This window comes from Monomorium pharaonis, chromosome 2 (assembly GCF_013373865.1).
Source record: "Monomorium pharaonis isolate MP-MQ-018 chromosome 2, ASM1337386v2, whole genome shotgun sequence".
Taxonomy (NCBI): Eukaryota; Metazoa; Arthropoda; class Insecta; order Hymenoptera; family Formicidae; genus Monomorium; species Monomorium pharaonis.
The window spans coordinates 11,300,532-11,323,392 of NC_050468.1; the positions used below are offsets into that span (position 1 = coordinate 11,300,532).

Below are 22,861 nucleotides of genomic sequence, written 5' to 3' on the forward strand. Positions count from 1 at the left end.
CCACTGTATGCCGCGTTACAACATAGTTTGTCAGAAAAATTTTTGAAAGAAGTCTAGGTTTTTTCTCTATTTATCAAGGTTTCTAAGAAATCTTACATGATGATTTCGAGGAATAAACTTTGAGTAATAATATTAATGTTAACTATCTTGAATTGCATAGAAGATATATTATACATGTGTATGTAACTTTGTTTGTTTTGTTGGTTGTTTATTGTCACTTTACAAGATATTTTCATACGTTTCAAAGAACTCCAAATATGTTGCGACAGCATCATATAGGTATTCCAGATGTTCCTAAATATTAAACAAAATTTCCAATATATTCTAACTATATAAATTTTGCGAGATTATTATAATTTTTTTGTATCATAAAAGATACAATAACTGTGCATCGATAAGATTTCCATTATCATTGTTGCTATAAAATCGATACATTACCAGAGAACAAACAAAATCTGGTCGTGATCGTCTAACAGCTCGCACTGCCAAATAAACGTCGCATTCTTCTTCTATGGTCATTCGTTCCAGTAAAAAACTTAGTGCTAGATAAAGGCCGCATCCAGTTACTCCGTCACTGAAAAATGGCCGTTTTATCTTTTTGAACATTTTGCAAAGTATTGCTCAGAAAACACAAATTAATTATTTAATAGAAAAATTTTGCGGTAATTATTTACTATAAAACGATTATTTTAAAAATAAAAAATCTTTTTTATTATTTCAGACAAAACGTTAAAATTTAAACTGCACAGTGGATTTCAAGAAATGACCAAAAATCATGTTTAAAATATTGTTGCAAAATCAAACTTTTATACAATAAACATTTAAAAATATACGTATTGCTAAAAATATATGCCAATAGTAATTAATATATTTACTAAAAGTAGAAAAAAACATAAAATTAATTAAGGATGATTACTAATAACGGCATACTGTTTCGTTTTTGGATGGCATTTTTTAAATAAAACTAAAGATAAAACATAGAAAACGTAAATGTAAACTAGAAAGTTTTTTTATTGCATAATATAAAAGAGAAAAGATATAAGAAGAATTTCTTTCTCTTTTTAATGCCGGAGAAGTGGGAAGTACTTCTTCTCATCTCCTCGCGTCGATTCATCATTTTCCCTGTCAGGCTCTCCCTACTACGATGATGTCAGAGAGAGAAAGAAGCTCGTCTTACATTTTTTCTTTTTCTTTTCGTATGCATCACGCTTATACAACAAACGCTCGGTCTATACTTACTATGTCTATGCGTAATACCCTCATTTTATAATGTCAAATCTAAAAAATTGTTTTGTATTATAAAAACTGGCTAAAGAATAGTAATAATGTTTTAGTTTCTATAAAAATATTTGTTTTTATAATTGGCGCAAAATATTTAGACATCACTATTTTTATAGAGAAGTTAATTTGTGTGTGTAAGTATAAACTTAAAAAATTTTAGGAATATATATTACTTAGGTTAAATTTGACACACTTAGTATATATTACTTGGGTTAAACCATCCAAAAGTATATACCACTTAGGTAGAATTTGATTAAAAGTTTTTTCTTGAATTTGTGATTTTTTCTTTATATACTACTTAGGTTGAACCATCTAACAATTTTTTTGCTTAAAGGAAAAACCAAACACTTGGCGCCTTTTTTTAACTTTTTTTAAGAACTACTATAATCTAATAGAAGATTATCTATATTTTACATTTATGTTTTCAAAGTTTTTTTTTTAGTTTTTGTTTTAGAAATATCCAAAAACAAAGTAGTATGTTAGTTTTTATAAACTTTCTCTAATAACGTGTTTGTAACACTTTATTAAAAATTATCATATTGTACCTGTTATTTTAAATGTTTGTCATATTTGAAATAAGCGACTTCAAAAAGTTTTTTATAATTATTGTATATCCATACTAAGATTAATCTTTATTATTTTGACACAATTAGAGTGTTCCAGCCCACTGCGCAGTGCAATTATTTTTCCTTAAATTTTGAATTATATATATATATATATATATATATATATATATACACAGAAAAAAAATGTAATACAGCCAATAACATATGTGATTGCGGGCTGCCAACTACATAAAATACTCAATACAATAATATTTGCTATTAATGCAAGTACAATGTTGATACTGCAATAGCATATATTATTGTATTGAGTATATTTTTAATTGGCAGCCCGCAATAACATATCTTATTGAATATATTGCATTTTTTTTCAGTGTATATAAAAGTATGTATTTACTGGCAAAGGGTAACAATAAGTTTATCGCTTCTTGTGATATTCTCAGCAGCTTGCCAAAACGTCATCATTGTCATAACCGACGGTGGTGGTTGATCCTTTCCAGATTTCCATTCCGTTAAACACAATATAGTCACATATTGTTTTCTTAAAGGTTTCTGTGACAAAGTATCATTATAAATGCTAAATAAGTAATATGAAAAATTGTAATTGTTAAGTTATCGTAGTAATTTAATATACCTCAGAATTATCAATGAGTAATAACTTTTGTGATGTGTAATATTGCGTCTCTACAGTTTCTTTTACAGTGATATTCAAATATAAGTTTGGTTTGAAAACGCCGCTTATAGGAGCGATCAAACAGCAAGTCTAAAAAATTCAAGAATAGATAATTATATTGTTGCACAAATATATTTGTGTCAATTTAATATCTTAATTATAAAATATTATTATTTAAAATACTTTATAAATTATATTAGTTGGCTGAGATTGTTTTATTTTATCTAAAATATAATTGCCCGGGTCAAAATAAAAAAATTTTAATATAAAAACATATATAAATATATATAAAATGTGTCCGTATATGTTTATACTAGTTTCTTTTTTTTTTGTAAAATTTTTGTTTAGTATAAAAAAATAATAGTCATACTAAAAAGACGAAAATGATTTAAAAACATTATTTTCATATTGCTTTTTTTACAAAAAGCTAGATGTAAAAAATAAGAAAAAAATATCTATATATAATCATATATGTATATTCTATGATTGAAAAATATATATAATTATATATGAGCAATTTTTTCATTTCTTTAAATTTAACTTTTTGTAAATAAAACACTGCAAAAATTATTTTTCTAATCAGTTTTCGTCTTTTCAGTATAATAATAATTTATTTTATATCAAACAGAAATTTTACAAAAAAAAGAAACTAGTATAAACTTATTATGGACATATTATATATATATTTATATATGTTTTTATATAAAAATTTTTTCTCCGGATAATTATAAAAAATTTTACTTTATCTAAAACGTAATTGCTTAAAATAGAAGATATGTAATCTTTTATTTTTAAATCACGTATATATTAAAGATTATTGAAAAATTAACAAAATTTTTGATGTAAGTGTACAATTTACATTCTGTAAGTATATTTCTTCTTTCACAAAACTTTTTAATTGATATGCACGTACAGGATCCTGAAAATCAGGATGTTGCAGCATAAGAATAAGTTCAACTTTGAACTCGGCAATCATTCGCCAGAAATCATTAATCGTTGATGGCATGGGAAGCTGCGTGGCTAAATACTGATTCTGAAACTTCACTCCGTCTACATAAACACCAGATAGGTAATCACTGTCCTCATCTGATGCTGGGTATCTTTTCAAATATATTCTACTAACCTTGTCTGTAAAAAAATACGTTTATTCTAAATATGTCTAATATTTCTATTACTTCAAGAATTTATTGTTAATTATACAATAATTGTTATTATGAAATGTTAATTTAATTTTATGGCTAGCTTATCGTATAATTAGTCAAAACTTAATATTTTCAAAACCTATAAAATAAAATTCTATATTTTTAAAATACACGTACAAACCTAAAATTAATTCCGGAAATATATTTTTGGCTTGATTACGTTTCGACAATGGCGATGGAGACGTAACTTGACGCAAGACTTCGTCTTGCCATGCAGTGTTCTGTAATCTGAGAATTGGAATAATAGACTTTCATAATTTTATTTTAATTGATTTAAAAATAAAAATCAAAGTTAAGTTTCATAAGTCACACCTTTGATACTGAGCCAGCGATTGTTTTTTTAACTCCTTAATTTGTGTAATTAACATCTTGTTACACGATAAGGTAGTAGGAATAGAAAATAAACATTCCACTAATACCAAATGTGCAAAGAAATATTGCTGTTTGTTATCTATTATATTACCTCCTTGGTTTACAATAGACAACATTTCGGCAAATATATCGATCGACTACAAACAATTTTAGTCGCAATTAAATCATAATTACAGGTATTAACGCAATTTATATATTAAAGTAAACAATAATTTTAATTAACACAAAGAAAAACGTTATTAACAAATGATTAAACAAAATATCAAATTAAACAAATGTCATTATTACCCCTTCCGCCGCTACTCGATGTAAACAAATGTCACACAAAATGATGGTACCGAGTCTTCCAGTGTCATCTTTGCAATGAATTACTACGGAATCGTCTCCAGGTGAAATTGCCAGCAATTTCTTCATGTATGTAACTACTGAATGTGTATGCAATGGTATTCCACGGTCCGGCCAAGTCGTGTAATGTAGATGTTCTATCTACATTATAGATATATTATTTAATGAAAGCTATTGCGTTCACAATTAATAAAAAATGTTAGTACCTTTCGAGTTTCCTCTCTATAAGTAACGTGGAAAGTTCTAAAAGTGTAATTAGCAAAAACTTTATGCTTCGCGGTTAACACAATGATGTCGCCGTATTCCATCTTCTTGCTAATATCCGGCCAATACTGCTCGCATTTTATCTGTAAAAATCGTTAAGATGTGATATTTATGCAAAAAGATAACTACTTAATAGATATAAGGCTTATCTTTTTATTTCTTACCGCATTTGTCAACGTGCAAATAATAGAAACGTTCTCCTGCCAAATCATACGCCAAAAATCGATGATCGTGTCAGGTTCAGGTTCTTGTGCCACGATGTAACGTTTTTTCTTTTTATAATCCTTTTTGAATTATTAATTGAATTTAAAAATTGTAATTTTAATGTAAATACATAAAAAGATAACACTTCAAAATTGAAGTACACATGATTAATGAGAACTTACAGTGATATAATTAGCGTTGATGTAATCAGAATAAATGTCATCTGGATGTTTTTTTAGTATCACACGTGTTTTGTCATCTATATGAATTAGCCTGATATTAATGCGTTACTGTATGTATAAATGTAATACGTCTGTATGAATTTTTTTACTTACACGTAATAAAATTATCATGTTGATTCTTAAATTTATTTTGAGACATTTTCTTGTAATTCCACGACCAAGTTGGTTTTTCTGCAAACATCTACAGAAAAAGTCAAAAAATGATTTTATCATATTATTGCTTAATTTTAAGAGGCAATTTTATAAGATTTACAAATTAAAATTAAAGTTAAATACTTACTTCGTATTGTTTGTCCAGCAATCCTGACTGTATTGCCTGTCTGACGTATTTCTCGAAATCTTTTACTTTCACCAATGATGTTATTTTGTCTTGCTTCACGATTGCATTTGTAATAGCAATAGGCGGCACTTCCGAAGTGGTTGCCCGCAAAAAGGATTGTTTATTAAGAATTGACATATCTTTCTTTGAATTCGACATAATAGGTTCCATTTCGTGTTCACAAATGTTCGGGGACAAAGCGTTTTGTATTTGAGTCCATTTTTGTCTTTTTCTGCCAAAATCACATGCAGCAGATTTTAATCTATACTTGATAAAAAATAATTTAATTTGTAACCGCAACTTTACATCTATTTAAGAGAGCATAGCAGTTTGGCGCTACCAAAAAAGGCACTCTTCATGAATTTTTTTCAGAGCCAAGAGACTAACTATAAAAATGAGACTTTTTGCCTAATAAAGTACATCTTTTGTAATTCTTATACAAATTTTATTGTACCAGTTTAGTTGAAAAATCCGCCTCTTTCATCATCGTGTACTACTTACTCCTTGCCCGTTTATCCGAAACACAAAAACCAAATCTTAAAGAAGAGTAAATTCTCTTGTCGTTGTCGTATCCGATTTAAAAAATTCAAATTTTTAACAAAATGGCGGATTTTTTAAATCAGAATGCTAATTTTTGGTCAAAAATTTTATTTTTGTTTGTTAAAAAAAAATAGGAAAAATTTGAATTTAAAAAATCCAATATGATAACGACAAGCAAATTTCATCCTGTTCAAGATCTGTCTCTATTTGTTGATTTTTAGAGAGACGACGACTTATACGAGCCTCTTGCGTCGCTGTGCCCGGATGTCAGAAAAGGTAAGCGCACGCTTGTGCACTGCCCGACAAAATATATTGTGTAATTTTTTTACTTATTGGAATAAAAAAAAAAACAGTTTTAGGACAACATTCTTGAAGGATTAAACTGTCAAAAATGCAATTAAAAAAATCGATTCTTTAACCCGACAAACTGCTATGCCCCCTTAAAGAATTTACACACGATGTAATAATTATAATAAATGGATAAGATCAGCAATATTATTATCTTTTAAAAAATAAAACCAAAAATATTACCTTTGGTATAAATAAAAAACTGTTCCTGTCACAAGGAGAAGTAATATAATAGATATCGGCCATGCTATGTAATGTATTGTTAAATTCGAAACATCGTCAACACGAAACGATTTTGCAAGAATAATCGGCTCAGTAGTTGAATGTTGTTCAATTACGATAATCACTATTTCGTAAAATTCTTCTAATTTTAATGGACAATTTGTTGAATTGCCATAAATTCCATTATCGCCGATTCTAAACCGTCTGCCAGCCAATTCAATGGTCTGTCACAATTAAAAGGAAAGATATTCAATACTAAAGTTACATATGAAGATATTATGTTGCTAGTACTGCAGTGATTTATATAACATTAATTTTATTTTAATTAATACGCGTATACAATTATTATATAACTATTAAAGTTTTTGTTAAACTTTAAAGGAAGATGCCAAAAATTGCTTAACGTATCGCACGTTAACAGGTGGCACTCAAAAGGTTTCGGTGAATAAATCAAAGTTCTCTGAGCATAAAATTGTTAGATACGTCCTTTACAAGTTATAAAAGCACGAAAATTCATTGCATTGGTCAATAAAATTGATGCCTATTCCTTGCAATATATACAAATATAATACAATACATTAATAATTATATATTATTGTAAAACATTTAATAAAACAATATCATATTTATGTGTAAATATACATATAGATTATTAGGTATACAGATCCTTTCTAAAAAAGAGCTTGGCATCGATACTCGCATCTCTCGAAGTATTGTTGTCGCTTTTCCGCGATGCCGATAAAACGTGTGTGAAGTTAGCATCTCAAAGTTTAGCATCTTATAAAAATACTGCAGAATTACTTGCATCCAGCATAGTTCTACAGTTCTTGATAGGTTTCAACAATAGTTCCGCTGAATTACCTATTTTAATTAAATTTTTATAAATGAGATGCAAACTTCCAGAATCACATAATAGCATCTCAACGTATTTCGAATATACGACCACAGAGAAGACTAAATCTATAGAGTTCTATCGTTTAGAGACGTCCTATCAATAGTTCTGACGATTAAATTAATGAAAAAATAATTTTTTGTTACAAAACATACGCATATATGAGTGTACGTTTGCGCACGTGGATTTGGTGTAACTAGCATCTCAAACAGACAAAATTAATTAATTAAAAAATTTTAAAAGTATTTTTCAACAACTATCTAGATGGAAAACTTATATTTATAGGTCTAGACATGAGATGCGGGTTGAATATCGACAGTTCTATTTCTTTTAACGCAGTTCCCATATAGATACGGACGCGTACGATAATTTTCTAAAAAGTTATTGTGTTATAATTAATTAAAACATTTTTTAAACAATTATTTTTCCCAAAAAACCTGAATTTTGAGGGCTAGACGTGTAGTGCTAATCGAATATCGACAGATTAATTTATTCTAACGCAGTTTTCATATAGTTCCGGACGCGTACAATAGTTTTCTAAAAAGTTATTGTGTTATAATTAATTAAAACATTTTTTAAACAATTATTTTTGCCAAAAAACTTGAATTTTGAGGGCTAGACGTGTAGTGCTAATCGAATATCGACAGATTAATTTATTTTAACGCAGTTTTCATATAGTTCCGGACGCGTACAATAGTTTTCTAAAAAGTTATTGTGTTATAATTAATTAAAACATTTTTTAAACAATTATTTTTGCCAAAAAACTTGAATTTTGAGGGCTAGACGTGTAGTGCTAATCGAATATCGACAGATTAATTTATTTTAACGCAGTTTTCATATAGTTCCGGACGCGTACAATAGTTTTCTAAAAAGTTATTGTGTTATAATTAATTAAAACATTTTTTAAACAATTATTTTTCCCCAAAAACTTGAATTTTGAGGGCTAGACGTGTAGTGCTAATCGAATATCGACAGATTAATTTATTTTAACGCAGTTTTCATATAGTTCCGGACGCGTACAATAGTTTTCTAAAAAGTTATTGTGTTATAATTAATTAAAACATTTTTTAAACAATTATTTTTGTCAAAAAACTTGAATTTTGAGGGCTAAACGTGTAGTGCTAATCGAATATTGACAGATTAATTTATTTTAACGCAGTTTTCATATAGTTTCGGACGCGTACAATAGTTTTCTAAAAAGTTATTGTGTTATAATTAATTAAAACATTTTTTAAACAATTATTTTTCCCAAAAAACCTAAATTTTGAGGGCTAGACGTGTAGTGCTAATCGAATATCGACAGATTAATTTATTCTAACGCAGTTTTCATATAGTTCCGGACGCGTACAATAGTTTTCTAAAAAGTTATTGTGTTATAATTAATTAAAACATTTTTTAAACAATTATTTTGCCCTGAAAACTTGAATTTTGAAGGCTAGACGTAAAGTGCTAATCAAATATCGACAGATTAATTTATTCTAACGCAGTTTTCATATAGTTCCGGACGCGTACAATAGTTTTCTAAAAAGTTATTGTGTTATAATTAATTGAAACATTTTTTAAACAATTATTTTGCCCTGAAAACTTGAATTTTGAAGGCTAGACGTAAAGTGCTAATCAAATATCAACAGATTAATTTATTCTAACGCAGTTTTCATATAGTTCCGGACGCGTACAATAGTTTTCTAAAAAGTTATTGTGTTATAATTAATTAAAACATTTTTTAAACAATTATTTTGCCCTGAAAACTTGAATTTTGAAGGCTAGACGTAAAGTGCTAATCGAATATCGACAGATTAATTTATTCTAACGCAGTTTTCATATAGTTCCGGACGCGTACAATAGTTTTCTAAAAAGTTTTTGTGTTATAATTAATTAAAACATTTTTTAAACAATTATTTTTCCAAAAAACTTGAATTTTGAGGGCTAGACGTGTAGTGCTAATCGAATATCGACAGATTAATTTATTCTAACGCAGTTTTCATATAGTTCCGGACGCGTACAATAGTTTTCTAAAAAGTTATTGTGTTATAATTAATTAAAACATTTTTTAAACAATTATTTTTGCCAAAAAACTTGAATTTTGAGGGCTAGACGTGTAGTGCTAATCGAATATCGACAGATTAATTTATTTTAACGCAGTTTTCATATAGTTCCGGACGCGTACAATAGTTTTCTAAAAAGTTATTGTGTTATAATTAATTAAAACATTTTTTAAACAATTATTTTTGCCAAAAAACCTGAATTTTGAGGGCTAGACGTGTAGTGCTAATCGAATATCGACAGATTAATTTATTCTAACGCAGTTTTCATATAGTTCCGGACGCGTACAATAGTTTTCTAAAAAGTTATTGTGTTATAATTAATTAAAACATTTTTTAAACAATTATTTTTGCCAAAAAACTTGAATTTTGAGGGCTAGACGTGTAGTGCTAATCGAATATCGACAGATTAATTTATTTTAACGCAGTTTTCATATAGTTCCGGACGCGTACAATAGTTTTCTAAAAAGTTATTGTGTTATAATTAATTAAAACATTTTTTAAACAATTATTTTTCCCCAAAAACTTGAATTTTGAGGGCTAGACGTGTAGTGCTAATCGAATATCGACAGATTAATTTATTTTAACGCAGTTTTCATATAGTTCCGGACGCGTACAATAGTTTTCTAAAAAGTTATTGTGTTATAATTAATTAAAACATTTTTTAAACAATTATTTTTCCCCAAAAACTTGAATTTTGAGGGCTAGACGTGTAGTGCTAATCGAATATCGACAGATTAATTTATTTTAACGCAGTTTTCATATAGTTCCGGACGCGTACAATAGTTTTCTAAAAAGTTATTGTGTTATAATTAATTAAAACATTTTTTAAACAATTATTTTTGCCAAAAAACTTGAATTTTGAGGGCTAGACGTGTAGTGCTAATCGAATATCGACAGATTAGTTTATTTTAACGTAGTATTCATATAGTTCCGGACGCGTGCAATAATTTTCTATAGAGATAAGGTGTTATAATTAATTATAACATTTTTTTAACAATTATTTTTCCCAAAAAACCTGAATTTTGAGGGCTAGACGTGTAGTGCTAATCGAATATCGACAGATTAATTTATTCTAACGCAGTTTTCATATAGTTCCGGACGCGTACAATAGTTTTCTAAAAAGTTATTGTGTTATAATTAATTAAAACATTTTTTAAACAATTATATTGCCCGGTAAACTTGAATTTTGAGGGTTAGACGTCAGATGCTGTTCAACTATCGACAGTTCTATTAATTTTAACGCAATTCTCATATACATCCGGACAATAAGTTTCTAAAGAGTTCCGTTGATATAATTAATTGAAACATTTTTTAAACATATTGTGGTCGTATATTCGAAATACCGTGAGATGCTATTATGTGATTTTCGAAGTTATCATCTCATTTATAAAAATTTATTTAAAATACGTAATTCAACGTAACTATTGTTGAAACTTATCAAGAACTGTAGAACTATGCTAGATGCAAGTAAGTCTGCAGTATTTTTTGAGATGCTAAACTTTGAGATGCTAACTTCACACACGTTTAATCGGCATCGCGGAAAAGCGATATCAATACTTCGAGAGATGCGAGTATCGATGCCATGCCCTTTTTTAGAAAGGAAAGGATAATTATTATTGCAATTGTTATTTTTAAAAAGTAAAAAATGAAATAGCGCGCGCTTAGCGCGCGCCTGTGTTGTTCTAGTTATATAAAAAAAACATAATCGAGTCGAAGAGTCAATACTTTTCAGTCTGATGGCAGGATGGCAGGTTCCAGTCCGAAATTCAAATATCCATAAAATTACTGAACCTTTGGATAGTATTTAAAAACTGTAATAACGATCCAATTTAACTTTTTTAAGTTTTTTATTTTTTTTATTACGGACTTAATCTATTGCCTGTTGTCATTACAAAAGTGGTATTGTATTTAAAAGCACTGACGATTTGACTTGATTTTGTTTTTTTATACACATATGGTATATATGTATATATCTGGTTATGGTATCGTTAAATTTGTTTTATTGAATGCTAAAATAATATATAACATAACACTTATTTTGACTTGCGACACGGTAGGTAATTTTTCACATATTTTAGCATTCTTCTTTCTACATATATATAATATTCAAAACTATCTTGCAGGGTTGAAAACTAACAAGTTACTTGTAACAAAGTTACAGTTACAGTTACTTTTTTTAGTAACTAATAATTTAACTTTGTTACTATTCTCCATTTGTAACTGTAACTTAACGCAGTTATATTTTTTTAGTAACTAATAACTATTTTGATAGTTACTTTAATAGTTACTTTTTTTGAAACATGCGCTAAAGTATTTAATCAACAACCGGAAAAAGTCGAGTTTACACAAGGAATTGTATCGATTTTTAAAATCGAATAATTGCAGTATTAATATGCTAAATAATTATGCTGCAATTAATTAACTTTTTATTAAATATAACACAGGCATTCCGAGTTCTGTATCTGTGAAATATATGTTTAGCATCGGTGGTTCTATAATGACGCCACACAAAAAGATTATCTTAATGGTGTTATATTTGAATATCAAATTCTATAAAATTAATAAAAATTATTATGAACATTTTATAAAAAAAGAATATATAAATCAATGTATGACAATGTAGCGTTATATTTCATTTAATTCTGACAACAGTAACATATGATTTAGATTTTTACCTTTACAAAGTTCTCATTTAGTGTAACACACGTAAAATAACTTGTTAAAACACATAATTAAAAACAAGTAAAGCATAAAATGTAAGATTTTTATATCTTATATTTAAAATAATGTACAATTATTTAAGAAAATAATACCTGAAAAGTAACGAGTCGTTATTTTTTTAGTAACTGCAACTGTAACAAGTTATTTTTCAAAATCGGTAACTTGTAACTGTAACTAGTTACTTTTTCAATAAAAAAACTGTAACTAGTTACTTTTACAAAGTAACTTTTTCAACCCTGCTATCTCGTACACTTACCGAAACTTTAGCAGCTTGCCAAGCGGTTTCGTTCTTCTTCACACCTGCTAGCGCTCTTAAATTTTCTGGCACTTTCGAATATTGTTCACAAGTACTAGGGCCTTTTACAATTATGTGCATCATGCTATCTTGAGTATCGTTTAAGATAGACGGTATATACATTAATAATGTGGAATTCAATTTTTCGATCTTTAGAGTGCCATCAAAAACTGCGGTTGAAGGTGTATTAATTTTCACGGAATTTATTCTGCTCGATATATTTGCAACTGTCACAGCTTGAATAGAGATATTGTATTGCGTTGATGGGAATAAATATAATCGCTCACTGTAGTTACGCATATATTGTGTCACTGGGAATTCGAGTATTTCGTTTCTGCGTGATCGAGAAAGACTTTTTCTGAAATTTGAGGAGTTTTCTTTTATTCGAATACGAAAAGATTTAAGATGGCCACCTGTCTTCCAAGGATGAAGCCAATTTAGATCAACCACGCTGTTATTATTGATCATAAAAGTACAGTTTCCAGGTGGGTCCGGCGCTAAAATATAATTTAATTATATAACTTATACAAATATATAATATTGTTGTATTAAAATAATTAATTTGTAATATATTATGAGAAAATTCTAAAAAGCAAATAAAAAAAAACAGAAAAATTTTTTATTATGTTTTTAAGAGATGTTAGTTGCAACAGAAAAAAAAGAACAAAAATCATAGAAATATAATAATATATGTACATACAACATTAGTTTACATCAATTATGATTAGTTTTGAATTAAACAAAAAAAAATAAATTGTAGATTAAACATTTATTAATTTTCTAAAATTATTTATTAAATTTGAATTTTTTTTACATTACTTGTATTATTAAGCATATCGTCAGTTACGGAAACCGGAAGACCTGGTTCAGTAACATTTGTGTTGCATGCTGAAACCTAATTATAAAAATGTAATATGTATTTTGTATTATGTCCATCTTAATATTTCTTGTCCATCATGCTACATAAATTATTAACATTTACCAGAAATATTGAAAATGTCGTGAAATTTAATATTAACTTACCTTAATGGTTTGAAAAGGTACAGACGATTTTTTAACAACTTTACATATATAATCGTCCCACAAATTACAAGATTCGTTAAATGGAACTTTGATAATCGAGCAAGATTCGTTATATGTGTCACATAATTCGACATTATAATTATGCAATTTTCCGTTGAGAGGTGAATGTGGACTTTTCCATCGCAAATGTATCATGGCAGGCGTTTGTCGAGTATCAATCTCAACGATCTCTAAATTGTTTACTCTAGGCGGAGCTGTTATTTTGATTATGTTATAAAAAAAGCTAATCAAATTAAATACTAATAACATTAAGTTTTACCTGTCGGCGGAGTTTCGAATTTGTATTTTTGATAAGCGGAGACATATTCTTTGGTTGAATAATCTCTTATTACGTATACTGTTGCCACATATAGTTCAGCACCATTTAATTTCGGATTTAATGTGGACAAATCGAGAAAATTGGAAGAAGTTATTTCGTTTGTTTTGAAGTATTTGACAGCATCGCTAATTCCGCGTATGTTTATTCTAGCCTTTATTGGTCCCAAAATTGTTGTACAATCTTCAGGCGGCATCCATGACAATTTCCAGTCTTGTACTTTTAACTTACTAAATACTTCTGATGGTATTTCTATAAAACCGTTAATGTCTATTATTTCTAACTTCTTTATGCATGTGTATTTTTTTAAATATATATGTTAAAAAATAACGCTACATTTATAAAGTTAGTATTTTATATCAGTGACATAAGATATATTTTATTAAAAACATTATCAGCAATAAATAAACAACTAACTAATTAATTGGCAATTTTTCTATTTGTATAATATCAATTTTAGTAAATAACGTATGTACCAGATTGTGTTGTATTAAAAAATGTCTGTACGGTTGAACTGAAATGTCGTGAATTATGTGCTATAACTTGCGCACTGTAATATGTATACGGATGTAAATCCGGAATCGTAATCGTTAAGTCTGTTGTAAATTTTGTAATAATATGATTATCCGGCGAAGGTAATTTTAAATCTTTACACCCATAATACTCCTCAACCTAAAATTAATTTAATGCAATTAATAAAATGACATCTTAAGATAAAAAATCCAATATTATAATTAAAATAGTTTAATTACTCTGAAAAGTAAGGTATAACAATATGATAATCTAAAATATAAATTTCATATTTTATTATAAATAATCTAAAATACAATAAATAATCTTCATTTAAATAATCAGAAAAATTTGATTATTTCCATTTTGATTGAGATAACTAAACAATTTTGATTATTTGCATTCTGATTTTGACTATCTTAAAAAAATCTGATTGCATTAATTAAAAATCTGCACTTAAAACAAGAGTCTTGTTGAATTGACTGGAATTGAACTAACGGTTCAGATTTCTAGTTGATCTCACCAGATTTCCAATTAATTCAACAAGAATTTTTGTTAAATTAATTGGAAATCTGGTAGGTTTAACTACAAACCGTTAGTTCACATTCCAGTTAATTCAACCAAATTTTTTTTTAGTGTGATAGTCTCAATCAGTATATATTTTTTAAATAAACCATAGTTGTTATAAATATTATCAGATTCCTGAATTAATTTTTGTATATACGTAATTAAAAACTACGCTATCAAGATATCTCTCATTTGCTTTCGTCATCAAACTTAATTTTGAGAAATTATAATAAATATTCTTTTATTAGAATGTGGAAAATCTTACGGTGCTGTTTTTTATTCTATTCTGTGTGTGTGTGTGTGTGTGTGTGTGTGTGTATTTGCCTTCCTAAAAATAAAACACTACCGCGTCTAAATAATTAGAATTTTATTTTCATAAAAAATTTGCTTAACAAATTTGCTTAACCATAGTTTGTTAATTTAACTATGATTTTTTCAGTGCAATTTTCTTATGTACCTACAATTTTATTACCTTTAAGGTTATTTCATATCGTACTATTTTACCATTTGGTTGATATGGAGGCTTCCAAGTCAAGGTGAGTCTTGTATTAACTGACAACGTACTTTGAAGATCTAACACTGTAGATGGGACTGTAAACATTTGTAAAAAGTATTTATCCCTCAAGTATATATATAACAATGCATTTATACGCAAACAAATTTGATTTTACGTTACTTTGAACTATTTAAACTCACCGCCTTCAAGACTAACTCCCTGGGAAAATAATGTGTGATTTTTGTGTGATATGGTCACATTAAAAGACGTGTATGGTGACAAATGTTGTAACTTATATGGAAAAGATAGAGGTGATGTGGCAATGACTACATTATTTGTACTTACATTGCGAATCACCAGATTATACCAACTTGCTGGACATGAATATGATTCCTGTTGTAAAAAAGAAATAAAAAAATTTTTCTCTAAATACTATGCCACTGAATAAATGCAATTATAAGCAAAAATAAAAAAAAAACTTATATTAAAAGTTAACTTTTACATACCTTTATATTAGTTTGCCAATCAATTATTATGCCGTTTTCTTCGGGCTTTACATCGAAATGCTCAGCCCCTGCATTATTAAGTACAAAGAATTATTATAAAATATTTACCATTATGTCTTGGGTAACATAAAAAAATAAAATAATATTTGTATTCCAATTTAAAAAGCTGTAATAGTCTTTTAACGCACAGGTAGATAAATTATTTTTAAAACATATCGTATTATATAAAAGTAAAAGAAAAGTTGCTTCTGCGTAACAAAAATATGAAATAATAATATTGTCTAATAATTTCAATTTAATAAAAATAATGAAATTGTTGTTTGATTATAAATTATGAGATAACTATGTTTTGTTAATATAATTAGTAAATTAATTAATAAATAATTAATGTTGTATCTGTGTGTATATATGAGACTCACGATTGCATTTAGTCTCAGTTACTTGCCAATCGCTATGTATTTGCACGTCAGAAATATTTAAGCTTAGACCAATATAATAAATAGCACCAGGTTCCATGTTTTCAAAATATTCTGTCAATTGTGTCATATTTCGAAATAACTTTTTCCATGATTGTTGACCGTATTTAATGTGTCCCTGTGAAAAATCATTAAATTAATTTTTTATTTTGTTATAAAATATTAAACAATATTCGCAAATTTTTATTGAATAGAAAATTTGTTAAATTACACTTAGCAATAAAGTTTCTGTATTTTAAAAACTAAATGATAATTCTTATATATTTTTTTGCTGAATACAAATTTGTTTTGTAAATTTGATAATTGGTTAACAGTTCTAAAAAAAATAATGATAAACGGACCAAAAGGAGATGTTTTTAAGAAATTTCCTGACGTGATACGGAGTAGACATTTTTTCTAAAGAGCGAGAAGTGAGTGAGTAGATGAGCGAGGAGTGAGCGAGTGAGTGAGCGAGTAGTGAGCGAGTGAGTGAGTGAGGAGGGAGCGAGGAGTGAGCCGGGAGTGAGCAAGGAGTGAGTCAGAAGTGAGCGAGTGAGCCACTGGCTGGCTGACTGGCTGGCTGGTTGGCAGTGAGTGAGTAAGTGAGTGAGTAAAGAATGAGTGAAGAGTGAGTGAGTGAGTGAAGAGTGAGCGAGGAGTGAGCGAGGAGTAAGCCAAGAGTGAGCCGGGAGCGAGCCGGGAGTAAGCCGGGAGTGAGCGAGGAGTGAGCCAGGAGTGAACGGGGAGTGATTCAGGAGTGAGCCAGGAGTGAGCCAGGAGTGAGCGAGTGAGTGAGCGAGGAGTGAGCGAGGAGTGAGCGAGGAGTAAGCCAAGAGTGAACCGGGAGTGAGCCGGGAGTGAGCCGGGAGTGAGCCAGGAGTGAGCCAGGAGTGAACGAGTGAGTGAGCGAGGAGTGAGCGAGAAGTGAGCGAGGAGTAAGCCAAGAGTGAGCCGGGAGTGAGCCGGGAGTGAGCCAAGAATGAGCCGGAAGTGAGCCGGGAATGAGCCGGGAGTGAGCCGGGAATGAGCCGGGAGTGAGCCGGGAGTGATTCAGGAGTGAGCCAGGAGTGAGCCAGGAGTGAGCGAGTGAGTGAGCGAGGAGTGAGCGAGGAGTGAGCGAGAAGTAAGCCAAGAGTGAGCGCGTGAGCGAGCTGGCGAGTGAGCGACGAGTGAACGAGGAGTGAGCGAGTGAGCGAGGAGTGAGCGAGGAGTGAGCCAGTGAGTGACTGAGTGTGTGAGTGAGTAAGTGAAAAACGGTGGAAGAGAAGGAGCAAACGAGCGAGCGTAACTAGATAAATATGTAGCTAGGTAGCTAGGTAGCTAGGTAGCTAGGTAGCTAGATAGCAGTAAGTATGCAAGTAGGTATGTATGTTGGTATGTATGTATGTAGGTAGGTATGTAGGTATGTATGTATAATTAAACTTTACATTTTTTTTATTTAAAATTGCAGAAGACGTTTGATTAATGTAAACGAAAGATAGAGAAAATCAAATTGCAATTATTATTATTTTTAAAGTAAAAAGTCAAATAGCGCGCGCGCTTGTAATGTTCTAGTACTTAAAATTTTAGATAACTTTTAAAGTATAAAATTAAATATTACTTGAATAACAAAAGAATATAGAATTGATATTCCTTCGTATTCATTTTTCCATGTCATAGTTGTTTTGACCCGAATAGTTGTTTCGCTTGTTGAGATAATCGTAGGCGTGTTTGGCTTCTCTACACCTAAAAAATTGTCAACGCATTTTGTATAAATTGTAATCAGTATAAACATTTAATAACTACAATATAAAAACAGTATGCAATGTAATAAATAAGAATGTTACTTGTTTGACATAAAGGTGGTATATAAATTTTTGTAGCATTGTCATCATTATTACATAAGCCATTAACACATGCACCAGTCACTTTATTACAATGTTCTTTGTTTGTGTAAAAACATGAACCACATGTATTCTTGCAACCATGTCCATATTTATTTGATTGACAAGCTGAAAGATCAAATATTAAATAATCAAATATTTTATATACATATATCAATAAAAATAATGCTAACAGCATTTGAAATTATTTACGTCTAAAACATTCGTCTCCTAAAAAACCCGGAGCACACGTGCAACCATTTTTGTAACAAATTTTAGTTTTTTCACAGTTAGATGTACTACTTAGATCACGTTTACAAGAAAATAAACATTGGGGTCCAATCTTTCCTTCAGGACAATCTGCATCATCTAATAAATAAATAAACTAAATTAATATAATGTGTTAATTTTTAAGAAATAATAGTTAAAAATGTGATTTTATTTAACTTGATTTATGCAACACAAATAATATAATTTTTAATAGTTACCTAAGTTTATATCTGATTTATAATGTGACAAAGGATTTACAATGGAATGTTCATTGTAAAATAATTTTTGACACGTTAAAGTCGGCCAAAAGATGCCACTGTTTTGTTCCTTATCTTGATTTGAAATTATAACACTTTTCCTTAAAGTTCCTTTGAATAAAAAACATATTACATATGCAAATTGAATTAATTTGTTTGAATAATTATTTAATTACGAGATTCATACCATTTTGGGGACACTGACGAACGTTTGCTATCGCCCACAACGGATTTGTACTGTGTTGAGAGGGAACCCTGTCCTTATTGATTTTAGGAATTAATTGGATTATTATTCCATTATTAGTATTATAATTGGTTTTAAAAAAATTTCTCTTAATTTCGACGGATTGCCACATAGACAAGCCATGAACTGCGGTTTTTAAAGACCCTTTTGCTATTACTATTGCTAATTTTTTATTAGTCACGGGATTACGCAATACTACATGTGCATCGCATTCAGCGCAGAGGCCAATTATCAATTGTATGCATATCGTTTCACTATTAACTTGAAAGACAGGACTTGTCAAAACTGCATCCTCGACAGTCGTATGTAGAAAGTCATCTAAAACACACATTTGTAGGTAAAATTATTTCTTTGTTTATTAATTAAAAACCGACATAAAATAATTTTAATTTATAAAAAATGTATTAATAACAATCTGCACTCACATATATGGAATCGGAACAACATAGGTGAGATACTTCTAATGAACATATAGTATTTATTGTACGAATTACGCCATTCTTTGTCTGTATATGTCATAATGATTTTATCAGTATCATAAACAGTTATTTTTTGTCTCTTAGAATTCCATGTAATAACAAACGATCGCCATTCACTTTCAGATAATGGTGTGTGCTATTTTAATTATCAAATTATTTTAAAATCGATAAGAAATTTTGTGATAATTTTTCAAACTTTTCAAATTAAAGTTTTTAACTGTTTTTTTAATCGTAAGTGATAAAAAACGTGGAAAATCTCAAGTTGATTTACCTTTTTTTATTCGAGATGTGCTTTAAAAATATTTTTATAGTATAATGTTAAAATTAATTAATTTAAACAAAAAAAAAATATTTATTTACTTTGAAAGAAGCTTGTGGATTTGTGCATTCTGAACTGGAGGGCCATTGTCCAGACATAGGCACTCCCGTTATACATTTTCGTATAACAGACGATGTATTGTTCCAACCGCCTATTATGATCCAATAGCAAGGATCTTTGTTATAATTTTTACCGTTGCAGATAAATATATATGCGTCATGGAGTGTACGAACAGAAAAAGAGAGTTTTACTTCAGTAGTAAGGTCAATATCTACATAATCATAGACATCCTGAAGATTTTCATACTGTTTAAATTCTAAAAAATATATTTAAATATATATTAAAGTCAATAAGAATATAATTTTAATTAAAATCTAATAAATTCTATATGTTTATATGTATCACAATATTTTTTGCAAGGTATTCACCTTCCCATCGTTGATCAAATACAGGACCCATAGGTGTTTTAAGAGAATTTGTAAGATTCCAGTATTGTTTATTCCATGACTCCAAACAACCTTCGTATGCCTTCATTTTGCAATTTATACCATTATTGTCAAATTCATTTAAATGACGAAACTCTAAAATCGCATATTTATGATAAGTTGTCGTAAAAAGTATAAAAATATTGAATCTATTATGAATATATATATATATATATATATATATATATGTATATGTCTTATCTTTATTTATTAAATATTAGTTATATTTTAATAAGAGTTTTAATATACATGTAAGGTAAAAATAATATTTTTTTAAGAAACTTACAAGCTGTATATTTTGCAAGCTATAAAAATAGTTATTACAGTTTCTATATTTAACTTACCATAATTGTTTGTATTTGGATATTTCCAAATTAAATTGTAGTTCCACACAAGAGCACCGCCATCATCCTCTGAGAGACATATGACTTTTACTTGTGTAGATTCCGTTGGTAATAACGATCCGCGTAATACGGTTATTTTTCCGAAAATATGTAGGATTTGATTCACAAAGATGAATAACATTAGCATATCCATCACTCTTTCTTTCATTGTCAATAAAAACATGGGAGCTGTTCAAGATTATCGGAATAGAAATGAATGAAATAGTATTATATAATCAGGGATGAGAAGTGATAACTTATGAGTAACACTGTTGCTGTTACTTTTTTATAATAACGATATTATAATAATATTATGATTTTTCATCACTACAGAAGAAACCAGTGTTGGAATTCATATTTGATAAGTATCTTGTTATCATTACGCGTTACTCATAGAAGAAAATTACTTATTACATAAGGACTTAAGGTGACATATTAATATTATTTTTTATGTAACAAGTTAATTAACGAGTTATTTTTTACAATAAGTAATGCGTAATGGATTACTTGTCAAATTATGACTATTTTAGATTTCGGTATTGCACATTTTTATTAATTTTTAGTTTGGCTTAAACCAATGCTATTTTCCTTATCTTATCGCTCTACGTGCAAATTAAATGCCAATTGAGATATGATTTGTAAGTGCGCGCGCGCGCGCGTGTGTGTGTGTGTGTGTGTGTGTGTGTTAATAAAAAAGATACATGGAGAGAATTTTCTCTTAAAATTTACTCTCAAAATCTGGCAATTGTGGGATAATATATGACCTCGAGGAATTTTGCTATATTTTTTAGTAAATTTTACTATACTTTTAGTAAACTGCACTAAAAGCATAGTAAATTTTACTATACTTTTAGTAAATTTTACTAAAAAGTATAGTAAAATTAATCAAGATCACACATTATCCCACAATTATCAGATTTTGAGGATAAATTTTAAGAGAATTTAAGAAAAATTCTCTCCGTGTAGAGCTAAGCAAAGCTAAAAAAACTAACAAGAATGTGCAACACACAGAACAAATGTAACGTAAATATCACGATCACCAAACGTTAGCCGTCTGCTACCATATTTGAACAAAATTTGACAGTCAATTGCGTTCGCACTGTTTTCAAATCTGAATCACTGTCGTACTCCACATGAGTAGAGAGAACACGTACACTGAAGATGCGTTCGAGGAACAGCGCAAAGCAGCGCTGTCGAATCAATCTATCTTTATCGTTTATTAAATGTAAAACAAGGATAGAATGATGCGATAGCGCTGATAGCGCGTTCGGAGAAACGAACGTGTTATGAAAAAAACCTCTCAGATAGCAAGGTGTCTGAATATTCTTCAGAACATGTACTGCTATGTATATTTTGGTGATACACGATTAAAAGTGTACTTTGCTAGCATGTTGCTCGCAATATATATCATATATAAATAAATGTTATCAGAATGGCTGAGTTAGCATTTTGTTGGCTTTCACGATATAATAATTTTGGGTAGCAACTTGTCAACGGGTTACCAGTAAAAGTTTTAACTTTGAAATCGTCATTATTAAAATTTGTGCTTTGCCGTTACTATAATAATTTTAATTAATAGAATTACATAATATTGTTATATTAACAACGCAAGATAATTTTAATGCTGATTGTCTTGTCGTTACACTGACAATACATATACACATTGTTGCTTGCGTCCAGAGCCGTCTTAACCGCGTGTGCAGAGTGTGCGCCGTTCACGGGCGGCAGGATACAACGGACGGCAAATTTTCATTAATAGTAGAATTTGTGGATAGACTAAAATAATGTTTGTTATAAAAATATATAACATTTTTCAAACTCGAGTGTCAGAAACAAGATATCAAAACAGTGGCACTATCTATTGAAATTGGCTCAAGTCAATATAAAGTCTCGTCTATAATGAGTTGTTAGTCGCTGGTCGTAAGAAATTTAACCAATCATCGTTTATTTTTCTCTAAGATCAACTGTGATTTCTTACGACCAACGACTAACGACTCATTGTATGGTACGAGGTATAAAGTCTCGTCTACAGAAGTTGCAAACAGCCACTTACGACTGGCGTATATGAGTATTGATCTCCATTAAATTGAAAAATTAATAT

At 29.2% G+C, this 22,861-nt stretch overlaps 1 protein-coding gene across 1 annotated transcript; it reads right to left on the reverse strand.

The window, feature by feature from the left end:
* Positions 1-147: 147 nt before the first annotated feature.
* Positions 148-21,932, reverse strand: LOC105840157 (receptor-type tyrosine-protein phosphatase F). Its single transcript, XM_012686958.3, has 33 exons — positions 21,770-21,932; positions 20,722-20,949; positions 20,321-20,473; positions 19,934-20,208; positions 19,520-19,709; positions 19,038-19,412; positions 18,812-18,961; positions 18,537-18,692; positions 18,288-18,452; positions 18,062-18,186; positions 16,426-16,600; positions 16,007-16,074; positions 15,701-15,893; positions 15,477-15,595; positions 14,404-14,599; positions 13,871-14,179; positions 13,552-13,805; positions 13,348-13,423; positions 12,490-13,025; positions 6,537-6,799; positions 5,427-5,727; positions 5,240-5,327; positions 5,087-5,163; positions 4,865-4,984; positions 4,643-4,783; positions 4,380-4,577; positions 4,032-4,228; positions 3,841-3,947; positions 3,431-3,645; positions 2,479-2,607; positions 2,242-2,396; positions 439-574; positions 148-294 (listed from the first exon to the last, which is right to left on the reverse strand). Exons 2-33 carry the CDS (start codon positions 20,942-20,944, stop codon positions 220-222), a joined length of 5,940 nt encoding a protein of 1,979 aa, XP_012542412.2. The 5' UTR covers positions 20,945-20,949; positions 21,770-21,932; the 3' UTR covers positions 148-219.
* Between the last annotated feature and the right edge of the window lie 929 nt (positions 21,933-22,861).

What these genes read in the sequence shown, in the direction of transcription:
- LOC105840157 (XM_012686958.3), bottom strand. Translation starts at nt 20,944, where the DNA reads ATGTTTTTATTGACAATGAAAGAAAGAGTGATGGATATGCTAATGTTA. An exon ending in ATTTGATCAACGATGGGAAG is followed by an intron (nt 20,209 to 20,320) that starts GTGAATACCTTG and finishes TATATTTTTTAG; the next exon opens with AATTTAAACAGTATGAAAAT. An exon ending in ATTCGAAACTCCGCCGACAG is followed by an intron (nt 13,806 to 13,870) that starts GTAAAACTTAAT and finishes TCAAAATAACAG; the next exon opens with CTCCGCCTAGAGTAAACAAT.